The 19,934-nt window shown below is 32.6% G+C and overlaps 3 protein-coding genes across 5 annotated transcripts; 1 reads left to right on the forward strand and 2 right to left on the reverse strand.

Annotated features, from left to right (window-relative positions):
* Positions 1-304: 304 nt before the first annotated feature.
* LOC131843481 (mRNA turnover protein 4 homolog) lies at positions 305-3,531 on the reverse strand. Its single transcript, XM_059192149.1, has 4 exons — positions 3,381-3,531; positions 2,805-3,049; positions 2,051-2,299; positions 305-523 (listed from the first exon to the last, which is right to left on the reverse strand). Exons 1-4 carry the CDS (start codon positions 3,406-3,408, stop codon positions 314-316), a joined length of 732 nt encoding a protein of 243 aa, XP_059048132.1. The 5' UTR covers positions 3,409-3,531; the 3' UTR covers positions 305-313.
* A 2,483-nt stretch (positions 3,532-6,014) lies between these two features.
* On the forward strand, positions 6,015-14,387 carry LOC131843410 (14-3-3 protein zeta). 3 transcript variants are annotated; one of them, XM_059192045.1, is made up of 5 exons: positions 6,015-6,133; positions 10,820-11,155; positions 12,302-12,425; positions 12,916-13,079; positions 13,426-14,387. In XM_059192045.1, the coding sequence occupies exons 2-5, from the start codon at positions 10,856-10,858 to the stop codon at positions 13,579-13,581; spliced, it is 744 nt and encodes a 247-aa protein (XP_059048028.1). In that variant the 5' UTR covers positions 6,015-6,133; positions 10,820-10,855; the 3' UTR covers positions 13,582-14,387. The 3 variants fall into 3 exon arrangements, with proteins under 3 accessions (XP_059048028.1, XP_059048026.1, XP_059048027.1); XM_059192043.1 differs by lacking the exon at positions 12,916-13,079 and adding an exon at positions 12,657-12,820 and having other exon boundaries at positions 6,017-6,133; XM_059192044.1 differs by lacking the exons at positions 6,015-6,133; positions 12,916-13,079 and adding exons at positions 10,538-10,662; positions 12,657-12,820.
* A 2,244-nt stretch (positions 14,388-16,631) lies between these two features.
* LOC131843409 (uncharacterized) lies at positions 16,632-18,236 on the reverse strand. The gene is made up of 2 exons (XM_059192042.1): positions 18,036-18,236; positions 16,632-17,554 (listed from the first exon to the last, which is right to left on the reverse strand). The coding sequence occupies exons 1-2, from the start codon at positions 18,175-18,177 to the stop codon at positions 16,641-16,643; spliced, it is 1,056 nt and encodes a 351-aa protein (XP_059048025.1). The 5' UTR covers positions 18,178-18,236; the 3' UTR covers positions 16,632-16,640.
* Positions 18,237-19,934: the final 1,698 nt, after the last annotated feature.

Here is a 19,934-nt window from a genome sequence, read left to right on the forward strand (position 1 = left end):
CAATCTTACATCCGATGCACGGGGGTTTGATTCTTGTATTGATGAGTATGTATGATTATTTGTATTTTTTATTTAATTTAATTTATTTGTATTGAACATGGTGTTACCAGTGTATATAATGCATGTATTTTAAAAAAATATTGTACTATTTCAGTTGTCTTAGTACCCATAACACAACCCATAGCTCTGCCTAGCCTGGGAAAGATTGCACTGTGTGAATTATCATTATTTTTACTATACAATATTTTGAATATAAATAACATTACACTTTGGGTGGATAGTAAATAAACTCATAATATTCTAATATGTTTTATTATGTTTCATCCTGTTCCATAACATCTTCAATGACATCCTTATTGTCATCTTCATCTTCTTCATCACTTGGTAAATCAATGTCTTTTTTAAAACCCTTGCCTTTTGTCCAATGACACTTTATAACCACTTTGAAGTCAGCCATTTGAATACCCAAAAGCTTTAATATACTTGCTTGTTCTGGGGTTAGAGGATTACCCTTTCTGCAAACCTGTGAATTTAAGTAAGAACAGTTTAATCACAAGAATATGAAATATTGTCACTTAGCAGATAGCTAACTAGCCTAAATAGATTTAAATTGTCATTTTTATTCATACAACAGGTATGTAGGTAGGTAGGTAGTAGGTATATGACATCTACAGTGAATTTGAAGTCAATATTAGGAAGTAGCTAACTCAAGTCATACACATTCTAACATCACAAAACATTAATCCCATATATAATGTTTGAATTATTTGATCTAAACTGTACCCTTTAATTGTGATTTTACTTCTACTATTGTTATTATCTATTCTATTACTACTCATTTTCAACCCGCAATGCTAAGTGACTAATACTATGTTATGATGAAATACTTATAATATTATGTATATACAACATAGTGTTAGTATGTTTATTTTGCCGTGAATTCACACAGTAAGTGGTATCATTGCAGTATACGATTTTAGTATCATATGGATATACAGTGGACCCGCGATAATCCGGCCCCCCTTGTAACTGACATAGTCTATTATTTATTATTGAATATTTTTTTGACAATCTTCGCTAATACATGATTAAACAAGTTTGAACTTGCACACAACACCACTGTTACTAATTAACACATAGGGTGTTGTGACTATGATTGCTTAGTTTGAATTTGACTACATACATGTGATGAAGATAGTAGTACAGTATAGTTTGTGTTGTTGTTTACTGTTTATTCACACATATTTGTGTTTGACTACCTCGGTGGTCTAGCAGTCTAACACACCGCTTTACGTCCGATGGTCGCGGGTTCGATTCCTCGCACGGCACAAACATTTGTATTCATGAGTATGAATGTTTGTATCGGTCTCGGTGTTTACTATGTATAATATGTATGTATTTACGAAAAAAAATTATTTATGTATTTGTATCAGTGTATTATCTAGTACCCGTAACACAAGCTTTAGTTAACTTAACTTGGGTCTAGATGGCGCTGTGTGAATTGTCCTGAGATTATTATTATTATTATTATTATATATGCATCAGCTCAGAAACGAAACACAAAACGCTAACAATTAAAGAAAAATGTGATATTTTAGACCACCTAAATCATAATGAATCGACATATATAGTCAACATACATAATGAAGTATGATATATACTTCAAAGTGCATATACATACATACATACATATATAACATAGAATCTTATCACTGGATCTGTAATTTGTCTGATTACAAGATACTCTTTTGTAAAAAATTCCAGACTATAGAGGACGCTTAGGCCCCCTTTATAATCCGACAAATTTGATGGTTGACACTGCCCTGCAAAACATTTGTCGGATAACCGGGGGTCCACTATATTAGTTTAAACTACAAAACGATTTTTGTCAATACTTTTATGAATATATTAATTATAATTATATAATAATATAATAATTATACCTAATTATACTGTTTAGAAATAATTAGAAAATGTTTAAAAATAGCTGTTCAATTGTTACTCTTGAATAATATTTAATAAATAACATTACATAGATATAGGTTTCTACCTGGTATTCCTTTATTAGATGTATAACTCCTCTTTCAAGTGATGTAGGTAGGCCAAGTCGTCTTAAATGAGGTTCTATTGTATGTGAAAAGTCTTCAAGTGGACCTGATGGTAAAATGACATCTCGTTCAGCTATAAAACCAGAGCGAGCATACTCTGATTCACTATAGTCATTAAACCATTGTAAAACATCAGGAACATCTCTGTTTGTCATAAGCAATCCACATTGGCCCTTTAACTTTCTAGAAAGAATCTCACATAATCCTTATACACAAGAAAGGGATAAAGGATTAAAAATATATAAGTTTGATGTCGAATCTGTACAAAGTACAAAGATAATCTTAGACAGAATATCAAAACAGCTTGATGAAAACCAGCCTATAGAACAGGCAGGTTTTCGTAAGAATTTCTCTACTAGATTAGAAAAATACAATTTTAGATTAGTATATTTTCCTCTGTCAATTAATTTTAATTATAAGACCATGCAGATTATACTAAAAACTCTATTCTATGTAAATACAGTACGTCTGACTCATAAACACAGTATTGTTAATTATAAATAACAAATGATTATTCATGTGATTTATGAAAATAAAATGGATACAAGAGCAATGCAATTAAAACTAGTTTTAGTCTTTGATTGAAGACAAGAAATTGAAATAATCATTACTATTAATAGTATATTTCTATTGTCAACTTGAATTACTGTATGGAACTAACTGTGACTCGTTTCTTTATTATAAAAAACGTCTTACCAAATTTAGTTGGTCTTCCATTTCTTCACTTTTTGTTTTTCCCAGAGCTATCGCCATCACTTTATTTTTGCCAAAGAAGAATCGTGAATCTTTCCACTCATTGCGCAAGTCTTTCAACTTTGTATTGCGCATGTTATCCACGGTGAATAAGAATATGTGTTCATATTTAGATAGTGAATTTCGTATCTGCTCAATAATTTTCTGTTTTAACAACAATCCTTTCTTATTTGTTTTGGTAAGCGAAACTAGAATTTCAAAATATATATAATAAATAAAATATACATTTGTGATTGTTAGTGGGATAACAGAAAGAGACAGAGAAGTCTTTACCGTAGGTTCAATAATGTCTCAACTAACATACTGTAAATATTAAAATATTTGATGATTTTGAATGTTGCTTTTAGGCCTAAGTTGTCAAAGAAAAAAACATTAACTGCAACTAATAATTGCAGTAATATGATAATATTTTGGGTCAATTCCTATTACTAAATATTCGACAGAGGGTAAGAACTGCAAAGTAAAAATAATGTCTTTTGATATAACCTATTACTATTATAGTAACAATATCTTACATACCTTTCTTATCTCTTTTTGATTTCGGCATTACGTATAATGATTATATAGAATAATTAGAAGTAATACTATAAAATAAACGTTTAAATATCAAGATTTAATGTTATTAATTTTAACTTTAGCACATGTTTTATTTACAGATCAGAACAGTATTTTGCACGCTTATATACAGTTGAAGGCTGTTTAAATTGAAGCAATAAAAAAATATATGTTCTAATGTTTGATTTTCGTTACAGCATAAAAGACAAAGAATTAATGATCATTCGGTGTAAATGTGCATTGAATTTCAATGTCCAAATCGCAGTCGACAAAGAGACTTACAGTTCCTCTGGTATAGGTACTTAGTTTACTCTTTGTTTAAAACTGACAGTACAGCTATAGATTTTTTTTTATTTATCCAATGCAGCCATAGATACTTTTTTTTTCTACATTCACCCATCTCTTTTTCAAATGATGGAACAGGCAAAGACTCTTACAATCATAGAGCAATGCCTATAAAAGTTTTTTTATTTATTTAGTGCACAAGAAATAATAATCCACTAATAAAAAGGAAACAAAATTACGAAAGCATTGACATATCAATATTAATTGGTTTTGTAACTAGTACATATGGGTACTGCAATTGTCGTTACTTTAACGATAGATTTACGTATCCGTTAGTAAATGAAGTTCTGGATATTTCAAAATTATAGGAATAAACATTTATTTCTTTAGAGCTTTGTTTATTTTACTATATGAATATTTCTTTTAATTAAGTAACATCACAAATAACATAATATTAAGAATACATGTATAAACAATATAAATACGAACTAAATATATATATATATATATGTATAGGTACGTCCCACAAACTACATACCATTGCGGCTGTTAGTAGACTCTATGTAAAAATTGTCGTAGTGATTATTTGCTCATTAGGTACGCGTTAACATGGATTTGAATAATTTTACCTATTTTGCCCGCAAAGCACTTGACTCCAAGATGTTGTTACCACATGTGTACACGATAATATGATACGATGACTTGATAATGTGATATTCGTGATGCTATTTATGTACTACTAGCTGTACTTGCGACTTCGTCCGCGTGGAATTTAACTTAAATTTTCTAAAATAAAAGATTTTTTCTAAAATAAAAGTAGCCTAAGTTATTCCTCATTACATCAGCTACCTGTCAAAAAAAGTCCCGTCAAAATCGGTTCAGCCATTTCAGAGATTAGCCGGAACAAACAGACCGACAGCCAAAAATTGTAATTTATTTTTGTAATTTTATTGTAGGTTTAGTTTTAGTGTTTAAAGTGGAAAAGATTTTTCATTAAATAAACTAGAGAAAGGAACAGTCTTTGTTTTATTTTGTTTTCTTTATTTTCTTCTTTTTTTTTTAATGTATATAATACTAGCTGTTCCCGCGACTTCGTCCGAGTGGAATTTAACTTTATTTTTCTAAAATAAAAGTAGACTAAGTTACGCCTTATTACATCAGCTACCTGCCTTTGGTGTTATTTAATGCTATGTTGGCTAAACCTGGCCTTTCAAAAATGGCTCCAACTTTATAAAAAAAGTCCCGTCAAAATCGGTCTAGCCATTTCAGAGATAAGCTGGAACAAACAGACCGACAGACAGACAGGCAAATATTATAAAAAATGATAATTTGGGATATGTACCGTATTTATATTCATATGTATGTAGTAAAAAACGGTTATTTGAATATTACAAACAGAAACTCCAATTTTATTTATATGTATACATTAATAAACTTACAATATAGTTTTGGACAATAATATATTACTCATAAAATATATATAAAAGCATGTATAAACAATATAAATACGAACTAAATATATATATATATATATGTATAGGTACGTCCCACAAACTACATACCATTGCGACTGTTGGTAGACTATGGTAAAAATTGTCGTAAGAGTGAGCGGTAGTGATGTGCCAATGTCACCAACAGTAACCACGGCGGCCGCCTAGGTCTTTGTGGTCACCTATAGAGTACATAAATAGCATCAAGAATATCACGTTATCAACAATACGCCAATATTCAGATCGTCAGCTTGTTTGACATTGAATATAAATAAAAAATATAAGCAAGTAGTTTTTAACGTACATTTCATTTAAAAAGACTTTGAAATCCATTTTTTGTGACAATGGTCCTATATATTTCCTTAAATTAATTTTTTCATTTGAACTAAATATGTCATAGTCTAAAGAGCGACAACATTTAAGCGTCTTGAAGTTAAACCAGAGTTATATGTCTGAGTATAGTTTACTTTCACGCAATTCCTTTAACCAGACTATATCTTAGAGTTTTTGCATTACATATAATAAACATAAATCGAAAAATTCAATCATATCGATTCAACTTCGGAAATAAATATTTAAAATACGCGGGATTATTCAAGTTTCCGGTATGTGGTACTATGGTTAGACAATTAATTTCTTTATCCATAGACAATTGTAGTTTTGATTGCCGAGTTATACAGTATCTCTTTCACTTCGATAAAAAAAGATAAAGCAAAATAATATCGTAAACGCGAGTATTAACTGAATACCATAGTCTATGCCACATTTTTTTTTCTGCGATGAATGTCGTTGAAATGTCCGTAGTCGTATGAGAACCCTGTTCCGGTTCTTGTTTCCCCTCTGGCCCCGCTGCCGTCAGTGTAGTGTATCGTTCACCGCAAGAGAAAAACTGATATTATATAGTAATTTGCTGGTTTTATTACTTTTTTTCCCTTCCAACAAGTAAGTGGATTAAAATTATATGAAGTGATATATCTATATCTTGTGCATAATATTGTGTCCACCTTTAGAAATTGAATTGCCACAAATCTGTGACTGTGACGCATAGAAGGAGTGCCCATCGCAGCAGCCATTTTGCCTTTACCGGCGACACGATTTCGCGGCGCGGATTATTACTAACTATTCTCATTTAATTAACAAAGCTTTTTGCTTCGGTACTGCTTTTCCGTTTCGACAAATAGTTTGAATAGTTTCACTTTTAGTATATAAGCCTACTCGGATTCATATTTTTGTGTAAGTTGGTTTTTTAACTCTTACATTTCATACATGCCTTCGACTGTATTTTTAGGATTCTTAACCATTGATGCTTATATATATTTTAGATAACGTTAAATAATATTCTATGTTAGAATACGTTTGATCGAATTTTAAATGCGTGGGCTCAACTAATCTTTCGCATAGTATTAGTAGAGGCAGTAAGTAACCAGTGCTCTCGTTAGTGCGTCGTAATTTCGCCGTGCGTAGTCATGCCGTTATCTTGGTCGATATCAAATTATTATCATCTCAGTTAGTAGGAGTGCGTTTAAACTAATTCCTTAACAGATATTATCTGTAAAATTAGTCATCGGCACTTTCTCCACATCCATGACTCAATCGAATTTCCGTTGTGTAACTAAGTAACGCATTATGATATTGTCGTGTGGGTAACTGATATTACAAATAAAATTAAAGGTGTTGGTTTGGCGTGGCCTTAGCTATCGTAACGCCTTCATCGAGATGGGCACGTGCGTGACATTGAGCCACGGACTTACTCGGCGTTAGTTATAGGTGTCTGTCTTTTATGATTTAAGCACATAATGATGCATGAATATATCTACCTACCACATGATTCTTAATGAGATTATTATGCCTTTTCCTTATCACCTAAAGTATTTTTATTATCATGTCGGTAATATTAAGGGGCCAACCAGGTTAAAATGTTAATGGGACTTAGTGTTTATAATTATTATAATTTAGTATTCTACTTAGGTTTTTCCATTAGAAATTATGACTTGTAGTTTGTGTGTCCATTATCTCCGTAGATATATAAGCTAAAATACTTAATTTACCTGTAAATTAAGTAATTTAGCTTATATATATATATATTTATTGTATGCTTCTTGTACTCTGGTACAAGCATACAATAAACTAATTGCTGACTTTGTATTTTATGTAACTACATAGTTAACTACCTATATACACCACAATGGATATAAATTGACATTCTTCCATTCATTTCCCTTTATACCTGTCCATAAATATATAAAGGTAAATATTTATGTATAATGTTATGTCAAGATATTGTTCTTTATATATTATGTTATTAGAGTATTTGGTGTGGGTAATTTTGATAATTTTAATATATTTTTTTGTCAACACAAATAGTAATAACCTCTTATTTCATGTATGAATCAAAAGTACATGCATGATATCATTTTCTTACAAATTCAAAGATTTTTTGGACATGAATAAATATACTGATAACATTATTTGAGAGTGTTTTAAACTTAAGATATTACATATTTCAGTGGACCTTTACAATAGTCTGTTAATTCCAAATTCCTACAGTACTATAAGTCATAATTATTCAAAATCATATGTGATTCTATTGGTAATGACAGGATATATAGTTTCTTTTCTTTATTATGTCAATGAAGATAGGTAATAACAATAAAACAAGTTCAACTATTTTTAAAATCCAAATTAAATTATATCAAAATATCTTTATTCATGTTACAGACACAATGAGTCCGTATTTGAAACCACTAATGCTCTATATGACTGTTCTATATACACATCAACTATGGACCTTTAATTTTAGAATTCTTAAAAATGTTACAATTTTCCTTACAGTAAGGGCCTTTAACAGTATTTTTGATAATGGCATGAAGCTGAACATATATTTTCCTTAATTTAAATAATAATATTAAAACTTCGCTTATTGTAATTACATTAAAGTTATACATATATATACATCTAAAATATTACATTATCCTAGTTATTACATTAGTTCAAAGAAAAATAAGTGAATAAGAGTGAAAACCCTGAAGTAGTTTCTATCGAAGATTATTATGTCCCTGCATAGATAAACCAGGTACCATTTTGTTTTTAAACTGCATATATGCTATGTAAGACTGCATCTTGAATCTCCTAACAAAACTCTGGAACTAAATAATTTAAGGTACTTAGGCCTTAAAGAAAATAGGCATTACAGTTTTATGATGCTCAGGGGACTAGTTGCATCGTAAGCAACACTCAATTTTAGTAAAGATCTGTCTGTTACTGTCCATTTACCGGCAGGTCCTACAAAGTTTCTGAGTTTTCCCAATGGTTGAATTAATTTTATTTAAATATTATTATTTAAACAACAATTTAACTTTATAATATAATAATACGAAATCACTACGTTCATGAACATCCATACGGAATAATTTTGTTTACAAGTGGTAAAAAAGCTGACTTAACAGGTGCATAAAGTCGATACGAGTGATATTAAAAATAAAAAGACAAAGTTAAATTGTTCTCAGAGTGCTCTTACAACCTATGCATGCTCTGGCGCGTTTTGCGCAGCGTCCGTTTTGTGACTTCTTTCGATCACTACCGTATCGCGGCGTACTTATTACATACTTGAATAGTGGACCTTTGTACTTATTTTTAGAGATGAAATCACCTAATATTTCTGTTGATTATATAATTATATTGATCGTAATTCTAGTTTGATTACGTTTAGTAGTTTTACTTCATATAGCGTAGGTATATGACCTAATTTTCTTCGAACTTTAATAAGTCATGTGGTATAGGTGTGATATAATCTTGTAAATCAAAACAGTGAAGCACCTACAAAGATGATATTAAGTTGTTTATAAGCAAATGGCTTATGTATAATTTTATACAGCACTTGATCGCAGATAGAAACCGAGTCTGAGATGTTTGCAATTAAGAACTTGCATTAAGTTTATTTAAGTAAAAATATTTTTAATTTCAATTAAATTCTTTTTAAAATGATAATAAGAGATGTGACATTACATAATCACATCTCTGGTATATTTGATAAACAGTCTCGGTATGTGTTAAAGACAATTTCGTTAAACAAACTTCATTTAAATTTATGATAAAGGACTGGTTTTTGTTATACGTAGTCGTATTTTTCTTGTATTCCCTGTACAAACGGTCTGAGTTCGTTGTCCAAACTCAATGATATCCGTGTTCCATTTCTTCCACCTAATGAATATATATTACACATAAGCATACTATATATATATTATGTAATAACACAATATATTATTATATGTATATGTTATATTATTACATAGCATAAAATAAAGTCGCTGTCTGTCCCTATGTATGCTTAAATGTTTAAAACTATGCAACGGATTTTGAAGCGGTTTTTTATATTAGACTGATTCTAGAGGACGTTATATGTATATAACACATGTACACTCGGGCGAAGCCGGGGCAAGTGCCTAGTAAAATATATAAATAGATAAATTTATTTTCCTTTTCAATTTTACGGTCTATTCGATCTAATCGAAAAATAGAAATGAACTGGTAACCGATGCTTCTCCACAGAATCCGATTATATCTCGCGTTGTACCATGATGTAATGTATGTATAATTATGTTAAAGTATTATGTAGTAATTGATAATATCCACTCCATGCCAAATAGTATTACCTAATTGTACATGCCATTGGGTGTAGATAATTATGAATGAATTACAATATAAGAATCTTCACTAACAGACACTTTCCTTCACCTGTTTAATTATATATATTATATACAAAAAAGAGAAATATATATAATTTATACGGAGCCCTCGTGTATGTGAGTTCAACTATAGCTTGAACTGTTTTTGTGTACGTGGCCCATTTTTACTTTGTCTATACATATTTAAGATGGTACAAAGTATTAATAACTATTTACATTTGATGTATATGTCGTCATATGTAACGTATATATCGGAATATAGAAAATCAATATCAAGATTTTGAAATAAAGCAACAGGTACCATAATACTCGTGATAATGAAATGGATTCTTCTAATTTTAAAATTAGACTTGTAGTCCATTCCTGCGGGCTTAATTTTAAAATTAGCAATTTATCGGTGCATATTATAGCTTAGTAACAGGGGATGAAGTACAAGGCTATAGGTAGATAAGGGTAGTGTGAGGTAGGCGCCGGGCTGACGGGCGCGGTGCACGCGGGGTGTATGGCGAGGGTGAGGGGCGTGTGCAAGCGTCGCGCTAGTCGTATTTCGTCTGGAGTGTTTATCCCGCGTCGGCGGATCAATACCGGTGGCGCAGTGGCGGTGACCAAGCGGCGGCGCGGCGGCACGGCGCGTGCCTTGCTTTTGCTAGTTGCTCGAGTCTGTGAGATGCTGTCAAACCAAACGGACGCCGCGTCGATGTCGCGTTTGGCGTGAGGGTCGCTCTTTGAGCTACATTGAGTTTTCACTTTGCGCCAGTGCAGTGCGCTTGTGAGCCTCTATCTAAGGTGCGCCATAAAACATGATGAAACATTACCCAACTGCGATTTACTTTGGTGAATGTGACGCCTAAACGATTAGTCTTTCTGAACAAGTAGAACGGACATTTAATATATTTTAGCAGATGTTCCATGTACATTATCTGTGAATTGTCCTTCATTACAGGGGCATCAGTTAAATAATCCTCTCCCATCGTCCACGATGTCCGTTGACAAGGAGGAACTGGTGCAACGCGCCAAGTTGGCGGAGCAGGCTGAACGATATGACGACATGGCGGCCGCGATGAAAGAAGTCACGGAAACCGGTGTCGAACTCAGCAATGAGGAAAGGAACCTTCTTTCTGTCGCCTATAAGAATGTGGTAGGTGCACGACGGTCGTCATGGCGCGTCATTTCCTCCATTGAACAAAAAACCGAGGGATCGGAAAGAAAACAACAAATGGCTAAAGAATATAGGGTTAAAGTAGAAAAGGAGCTCAGAGAAATCTGCTATGATGTTTTGGTAAGTGCCATTACACTTTTTTATTCTGTTTGATATTAGTCATTAATAAAATATAATATGTATTTTTATAATAATTCTCAATTATGTAGGATGATTATCATTTAACGCCTTCCTACGCTGGTGACGTTATGTTTGCACGTCGCCAATTTGAGGAATGATGCAAGCACATAGTCTGTTGTCGTGGTCATTTCCTCAGCTGTAAGAACTTTTATTAAATCATGGGCGTTATAATCCTTGTTAACACGTGAGAATATGCAGGGGCGCGGTGCGGTTTTTCACGGGTTGGGAAGGGGAGTGGGGGGGGGGGGGGGGTCATGTGACGTATTGCGCCGCGTCATTGCGCGCGCTTGTCCCGTATTCGTTCATTGCCCTATCTCTGGATAGTACTCAGCATTATTTATATTACATTAAACTAAGACTAAAATGTTAAATAATGTTCTTAAATCAATAACTGGATGGTAATTCGCTAGAATATTAGAGTATATTACTATTATGAGTAACGAAAATTCACTGTTCTGCATTGGTTAACTACTTCAGTTGTGACTCTGCATACATTGGATTTTAAGTTTGAGTCTCGAATGATTAAGAAGTAGTGTATTCTTTGAAACAAGGACACAGTTATATTATTATATAAGGGGGCGTCCATAAATTACGTGTGATGTTTAAGGGGGTCGAGCCAAATCTCATCTAATCTTACGTTGGAGAGAGCAAATATCACGCAATTTTTTTTCTGATCACACCTCACGTAATTTATGGACGCCCCTTAATTAATTAATTAAACCATGGTGTTGTATAAGTATATAGGGGTCACAGTAGCCACTGCTTTATATGGAATGGTAGTATCAGTATGTAAAACATTGGCTTACTGCCAATACTCACAAGACAGGCCATCATCTTGCTGGATTCTATCTTGTCTGACACCAACCATTGATGAATCTAATTAGAGAAATAATATTCAGTAGACTACCGCTTTGTGATGAGGAGACTTGAATACTACTTTTGATTGGGGGATTGAAATGTGTGACTTTTTTTTATTTTCATAAATAATATATGCACACTTACTGCATATATTAGTATAGTAGTATACTTCATACTACTATTCTAATTACACACAAAAAATACATTAGAATATTTATTTTGTTGCAGGGTTTACTCGACAAACACCTTATTCCTAAAGCTAGTACACCAGAAAGTAAAGTATTTTACCTTAAAATGAAGGGGGATTACTACAGGTACCTCGCAGAAGTGGCCACAGGAGAAACCAGAAATTGTGAGTATTTAAAAAAAAAAGCATTAATAATATAAATTGAAACTCTAATTTTTTTAAATGTTATTAATTATTTCTATGTTCACAAAGAGAGCTATAATTTATTGAAATAAATTTATTTTTATTACTATTCTTAAATTTTCATTTGTATTTCTAAACATTTTAAGATAAACGGGACTTATTTAAAAAAAAAAATTTACAGCTATATGTCTATAATACTCATTTATATTACAGCTGTTGTAGAGGATTCACAGAAAGCATACCAAGATGCTTTTGAGATCAGCAAGGCGAAAATGCAACCTACACACCCAATCAGGCTGGGGTTGGCATTAAATTTCTCCGTCTTCTATTATGAGATATTAAATTCACCAGACAAGGCGTGTCACCTTGCTAAACAGGTCATTATTTGTGTCAGTTACACATAGGCTGTGTGCTGGCTGGCACGAAGGTGGAGGTGCAGGCTCAGCGTATTAACATACTCGCTTGTCCCCAGCCGTCGTGGAGGACTCGCAGAAGGCCTACCAGGAGGCGTTCGACATTGCTAAGGCCAAAATGCAACCGACCCACCCCATCAGACTTGGCCTAGCGCTCAACTTTTCCGTCTTTTATTATGAGATAATCAACTCCCCTGCGCGAGCGTGCCACTTAGCTAAACAGGTTTTTTTATAGTTGCACAATTGGATTTCAGTGTGCTCATTGACCACTCAGTATTATAACTAACTATCGCCAAGTCTATTTCTATTCTGCATTTGATTTTGCATGACAAGAACTTAGATATCAATCTCAGTTAAACATTAATATATAATAATAGTGTTAGTAAGTTAACTAATGAGTTGTGTTAGCATGGCCAATCAATTAACCTCGTAATACTCGTGCCAGCCAGTATCACTATTTAACATACATATTTTCAAAAGTATAAATTGATTGTGTTATGTCAAAAATACATATTTCTAAGTTTGTTGAAATCGCCATATGAGTGACATTGTCGTTTGATAATTTACAGGCTTTCGATGATGCCATCGCCGAATTAGACACACTGAACGAGGATTCGTATAAGGACTCGACGCTGATCATGCAGCTTTTGCGAGATAATCTGACGCTTTGGACGTCGGATACGCAGGGCGACGGCGACGAGCCCGCCGAAGGGGGCGACAATTAATGCAATGCCGCGCTCACCCTCAGCACACGCATTTGTTCTCATCGGTGTTTTATAAGAAAACGAGTAACATTCGAGAACGCCGCGCGGCGCGGGTCCTCCGCCGCTGTTGCGAGCCGTCGCTTGTAAAAAAAATGTTAAAAATGTCGTTCGCAGCGGACCTTCACGTTCCGTCTAAAATTAAATGTTATGTGTCATCTTTGACGGTTTTGTATTTCTGTATTTACACTGGATTACAGATATCGAGCTGACCTGATGAATATAAATATTTATAACTTAAGTTATTAAAATTACGGTTTCTTAAGTTAAAAGTGTTTTCCTTTCATATTTAGAATAAACTTACAGCCTGGTCGGCCCCAAAGTAACATTCCTATCGCCGTTTGTCCGCAGTGAAATGGAGATCTTGATGGTGAATGTTGTTTAAAATTATACAATTAGATAACCAGAATTTTGTTAATTGCGCCCAGTACCCAATGAAATTAGATTTTCATAAAATAAATCCACATTTTGTAATGGCTGTATCAAATTAGGGCACAAAAAACTTGTTAGTGTCTTTTACGTGGTTTTTGTGATGTCCTCAATTTTTTTAAATATTACCAAAGGAAATCTTTTATTGTTGACATTGACATTAACCATTTTGTTGTGCCCGTCACCGATTATTAATAGCATTCTGAATTTTTCAGGCATTTATTAGCAAAATAGTTTTGTGATGGACAAAATAATATTGTAACATTTCTGCTGCATTTTATCAGCCATTAATCTATTATATTTTTCATGTTTTCACCAATAAACTTTTGTATTAAATACAACTTTTAGTTTTAGAATCAATATTTAAATAAACCGCCACCTATTAACCCTAAAAAGATGTTTATGACTTAAATGCGATACAATTACCTTTGTTATATGGCCTACACTATATTGTTGAGTATTTCTAATAATTATTATTTAAAAAGATATATTCAAACTAGTAACCAGTTGCAAAAGACTAAACATTTTGTAGAGTGTAACTATGAATATATCAGTCTCAATATCTAACTTAAAAATCTCAAAAAAATGATTAGAATTCGTTATCGATAATTTACTATAAAGAAAGGAAGGCTAATCCAAAAAAATAACTACTTTTTCTTTTATATATTAATTTAGAACAGGTTTTTTAGTTACATTCTGTACAATTAGTAGGGTGGTATAAAATGGTGAATAGTTAAATACTATTAGCGATTTTATATAACCAACCAAATATTTTTTATTCGAATTACTATGTTATGTTCTTACATAGCCTAACTTTATTACCTAGTTAATATTTAATGCACTGTTATATATTAATTGGCTGAATTATATAAAATGAATAAGATGGTTTGTGGTCAGCTGCATCATTTTAACCAAATCGATTATTTTATAACGCAGAAATAGTTTTTATTTGCATTTATTATATATACATAAGAAAAAAAATTTAAAAGGGTGATTTATTTAAACCTATTTATATGCCCTCAACTTAATTAGTATTTTATCTAAAATAACGGGATGTTGGTAAGCATGTTTGATGCAAACAAAAATGAAACTATAAATATCAAAGTTATGCACTATTCTTTGTTTTATAAAAAGCAAAGAAGCCTTTCATGTTAGATTATAATTTTATCAAAAATGTAGGTTCTTTTTTGATAAATTTATAATGTACAAGATATGCCTCCCCTTATAATTTCATTATATAGTATTTGATTCAACTTATAATAATAATATTACAGAAAAACGTATTACATGCATTTTAGAGAATAGACTGGCTTTTTCAATACCAGCATACCCATTTGCTTTATGAAATTGAAACCACTTACGCAACATAAGGGCAATTGCCTATAAGCTGCCGGTCTTTTAGAGGAAGCAGATCTATTAACTCTTATAAGAATAAATAAGTTCAATGTGGTATCGATTCGAGAACATCAGTTCTGAGTCATCAAACTAGTATTAGAGTTATATGTCATGTAAAGTAAATCATAAAAATAAAAGAAAAATGTCATAATATAGTATACAAAAACAAACGCGTATTAGTTTTCGAAGTGTTCTGAATCAATAAAATTACCATACATTTGATTTTAAGAACTTTATCAAAAATAACTTTAGAATGGTACTCTTAATGCCCGTCTTAAATATTGCAGTAGGTACACAGATTCTAATAATATAATTTGCAAAGGATCTTCAGGAAATTGCTATATAGGATGCATATACATGTATCCTTTTGAAAGAAAACAATGAGACCAGAAAACATTATAATAAAAAAATACATATAATCATTTTACTTATCTATATAATACATACATTGGTATAAACTGGTATAAAAAAAATTCCATATGTTTTTATAGGAATTATATCTGCTTGAGAACCTCTTGGCCTAGTGGTAGTGCTTAGACTAGCATAGACGAATTCGAAATCAAGCTCGAATTTGCCCGATTTAAAAAAATACTGTCATTTTAAAGTAGCGACTCCTCTTCTCTGTTGAAGCAAACCGAATTAATACGAGGAACGCGACGCCGACGGCTCGGTGGATTCAAATGTACTTGGGCAAATTGGACATTTCAAGTGTTTCAGTTACTGCAACGTTAACAGATGACAATGCATCTGACTATCCCCATGTGGGTTAACAATCACAAAAGATATTAGTAATTTAAACTACTACTAGGAATTCTGTCTAAACAGATAAATCCTCTTGATTTATCTGTTTAGACAGAATTCCTAGTACCTACCAGTACTTACTACTTAAATGGTATTAATATTTAGTTATAGTTTGACCATTAAATTTAGTGGTTTATAGAATAGAAACCGTCAAACATCTTAAGTGTGCTGACTTAAAAGTGTATTTAAAGTACAAAATTTATTTGTGTTTGATATTTTGTTATTATAGGACCGTAACAATGGCTATGTACTTACTAAACACTAGTCCTCAGTGGCTCTTGCTGTGATTCAAAACAAACTTTAACACTCATTTTTCTAGGACCTTAGTTTCTCTAATTCCCCTGGTTTCCTCAGTTAGTATAGATGTTCTTTAGCTATTGCATTTGTACTGACAAATATCACACACAGTCTATGTTTGAATCTCTTAAACCGACAGAGAAAACTTTTTTTAAACTCGGTATCATAAATATACATAGTAAAGGTCGTATTAAAGTCGATGCGAGATATATACCACTAAATGCTAACCTTATTATCGCAGTTGTATAATCCTTAGGTACCTGATCGATTGGCGATATTTCATTTCCACTTTTGGAAATCGAATAAACATGGTATACGGAAGCAACTGATCGAGGAACGCAAAAAACACTGTACACAATTATTAACCATAACGATAATTTTAATGCTGCTATTGATTCATAATTATAAATATCATACAGTTTCTTCGATTTTAATTTGTTCACTACTAAAGCTCCAGTTAAAGTCATTATTATTAAAGGCAAAACCAGATCAAATATTGCAAGCATAGTTTGCATGTTGATTTTATGATTGGTATCCACTGAAGTGCATAGCACAATGTCGTGATCTTCGTGAATTGTTATCGCTAATGTAAATTCCGGAACACTTAACGATGCTGACAACACCCAAATAAAAGCACTGGGTTGAGTCACTGGAACCTTGGTTTCTGCGAGTCGGTAGTCGACGTGCATAGTTCGACGCGGTGTTGAGGAGTCACTATTTGCAACCAAACTATGTCGTGATGATCCCATTTCATCATCATCTGGAAGACTTCTCTTGTTCCGATGTTTCCTTAACTTGTCTTCTAAGTTAAAAATGGCCAGAGTATGAAGGGCTATGGTGACGATTAAATAAGCTGATGCTGTCGAAGCAAACACATTTAGTCCTCTATAAGCTGCACAGCCGATGCTGCCGAAATGCCATTTTCTCGCATTCCATGCCCACAATTCTGGAGATATAGATGTTCCAATCAGTGCGAAATCGGCTAAAGCTAATTGTATAATAATTGCTGACAAACCTGAAAATTAAAAAGATATTATAATGTTTTAATTCCAGAAAGTCCCTACTAACTGTGTGATCATCAGTCGACCAGTCGACAGAGCTGTTTCATCTGTAGTGAGTGATATACAGATGAAAATTGTATGTCTAGAAACCAGGATTAATGCAAATGGTTTACTCATGCAACAGCTGTGGGGGCTGACCACTAAGAAGGAATTTCTTTATTATCTAATAGTAAATGAGTGTCTAAAAAGAAAAAAAATATATAATCATGATAATATACCTACGTTGTGTATATGATAAATGTATTATATATATACGTTTACTTAGCAAATGGTCAATAAGGGGTAATTTTGACTAATAATTCTCAACTGTAAAATATGAAAATTAATAGTTTGGCTATTTTATATTAACCGTTTCAGTTTAATATTATATGTATTAAGACTCAGTTACGAACTATTAAATTAATACATTATATTATTAATTAAATTAATATTTACCGTTTCTGGCTGATTTAAAAAGTGCGGCCAGCACTGAGCAGTTAGCTAGAGCGCCAGCGCCGGCAACGCATGCGATGTACACAGCAAGCACAAGCGGCGGAACGAGAGGTTCCGACTCAGACGGGCGCGCGAGCTCCTCCATGGCGTTGGATCGCGTCGACAGCCCGGGAATGTATCGGGATCAATGACTCGAACTGTGCGTCACCCGCGTTCTCCGCCGCCGCGCCGTCCCTCGATGTGTTTTTTTTTCTTCCAGTGGTGAATCATACGCACCTCCTTTTCCAATAACATGTGCGTATATGAGAGTATGTAAGATTTTATTTATTATCTTATTCGATTTAAACTTTCCTTTATATCTATCCTCAAAAGAACTTGTTATGACTGACGGACTCAAAAATTCTCTGCGCCATCCAATAACAATTTCATCAAAATTTCTACTGCGATCGGATTAGTCTTTCATAATTGTATTGTACAGTCGATCCTATTCATAACTCTTATTGTTAGTATAATGACATGTATTTTTAAATTGTAATTAATTTCGTTATTAGTTCGTATTTCAATACTTACATATATTATTAGAATTTGAAATGTGACATCATAATATTTTGCACCCCACTCCTTGTCACAATATGTCGACCCACTTCTCCCTTCTCTCTATATCGTATGACAGAATGGATGATCCCTAAGTAATGCTCTAACACAGTGACAGGATATGTGGAAGGATGTGCGAAATATAAATAAGGGGTCTTCTAGGTAGGTACTAGGTATAGGTTTCTGCTCATTATTATTCGATTGTTGTAAGATTCAAACGCCAACGTCCTCAGTGAACTGTACTTTGCAAATGAGTCAATATAAAATTTTATCTACATAGGTTGTGCCGGATTGATATTAGTCCAATAAAATATTTAATTAAACCATGTTGTGATCAGTTTTGACGCAATTTATAAAAAAGTCAATAATATAAATAATAGTTAGTATTTTAAGTTTTGTGGCTAAACATCAGCCGGTAATGAAATAAAAATAGGAATAGAAATAATCTTTATCCAAATAAACTTAATATAAGCACTTTTGAATACTAAAGTTTTTTTATTATACCGCTTATTCGGAATGCAGATTCATCACATTCAACACTCAATGAATAAATGAAGAGGACCTTTTTTGCTCAGATTTTACAATATAATTCACGGGGTTTTCTAGTGACAATACGGTAATAAGTAAGGTGTAAGGAATGTAAGACGATTATGTATAAACGATATCGCTTTTAATTATAGTCTGTCTATTCGGGAGTAAAAAAATATATAAGGAAATACATTTAAGTTGAAATCGCATTTTCATAATAAAGGGACTGAAAGTGAATTCGATAATACCGAAGAACGAGTACCTATATACTAAAGATATATGGTACTCCAAATCCCATCTATTTCCACTGCGATTTTTCTAGTAATTCGACTTATTTTCTGCTCTACACGCATCACCTGAAAAAATGCTACCAAAATTGTATAGTTTCAAGATCAATAGTATTAATAGGTACAAATGTAAACATATTTACCTACCCACCCATAATTTTGTTTACACAGCTTTGTTGCCTCTTATTTCAATGTGTCAATTGTATAGATACGAGTAGTGTATGTGCAATTGACTAGTAATTTCCGACTGCGTAAAAAATGCGTGGGTCTATAAGACGGAATAGTATTGTACTAGATAAATTAGCATTCACTTTTAAATGTACGTTTGACCACAACATTTCTTTGTTGTTAACGGTAATTTATAAATTAAAATAAGTCAATTTCAAAATTAGTAGGTAGGTAGATACTTGATTTTCAATTAGTGGCGAGGACTAGAAACCCAATTGTTAGATACTCGGTTAAGTCAACTTCTGCGTTCACCCTGATTTTTTAT

Source organism: Achroia grisella, unplaced genomic scaffold, assembly GCF_030625045.1.
Source record: "Achroia grisella isolate CSIRO2021 unplaced genomic scaffold, CSIRO_AGI_Agris_v1 utg308, whole genome shotgun sequence".
NCBI classification, from domain to species: domain Eukaryota; kingdom Metazoa; phylum Arthropoda; class Insecta; order Lepidoptera; family Pyralidae; genus Achroia; species Achroia grisella.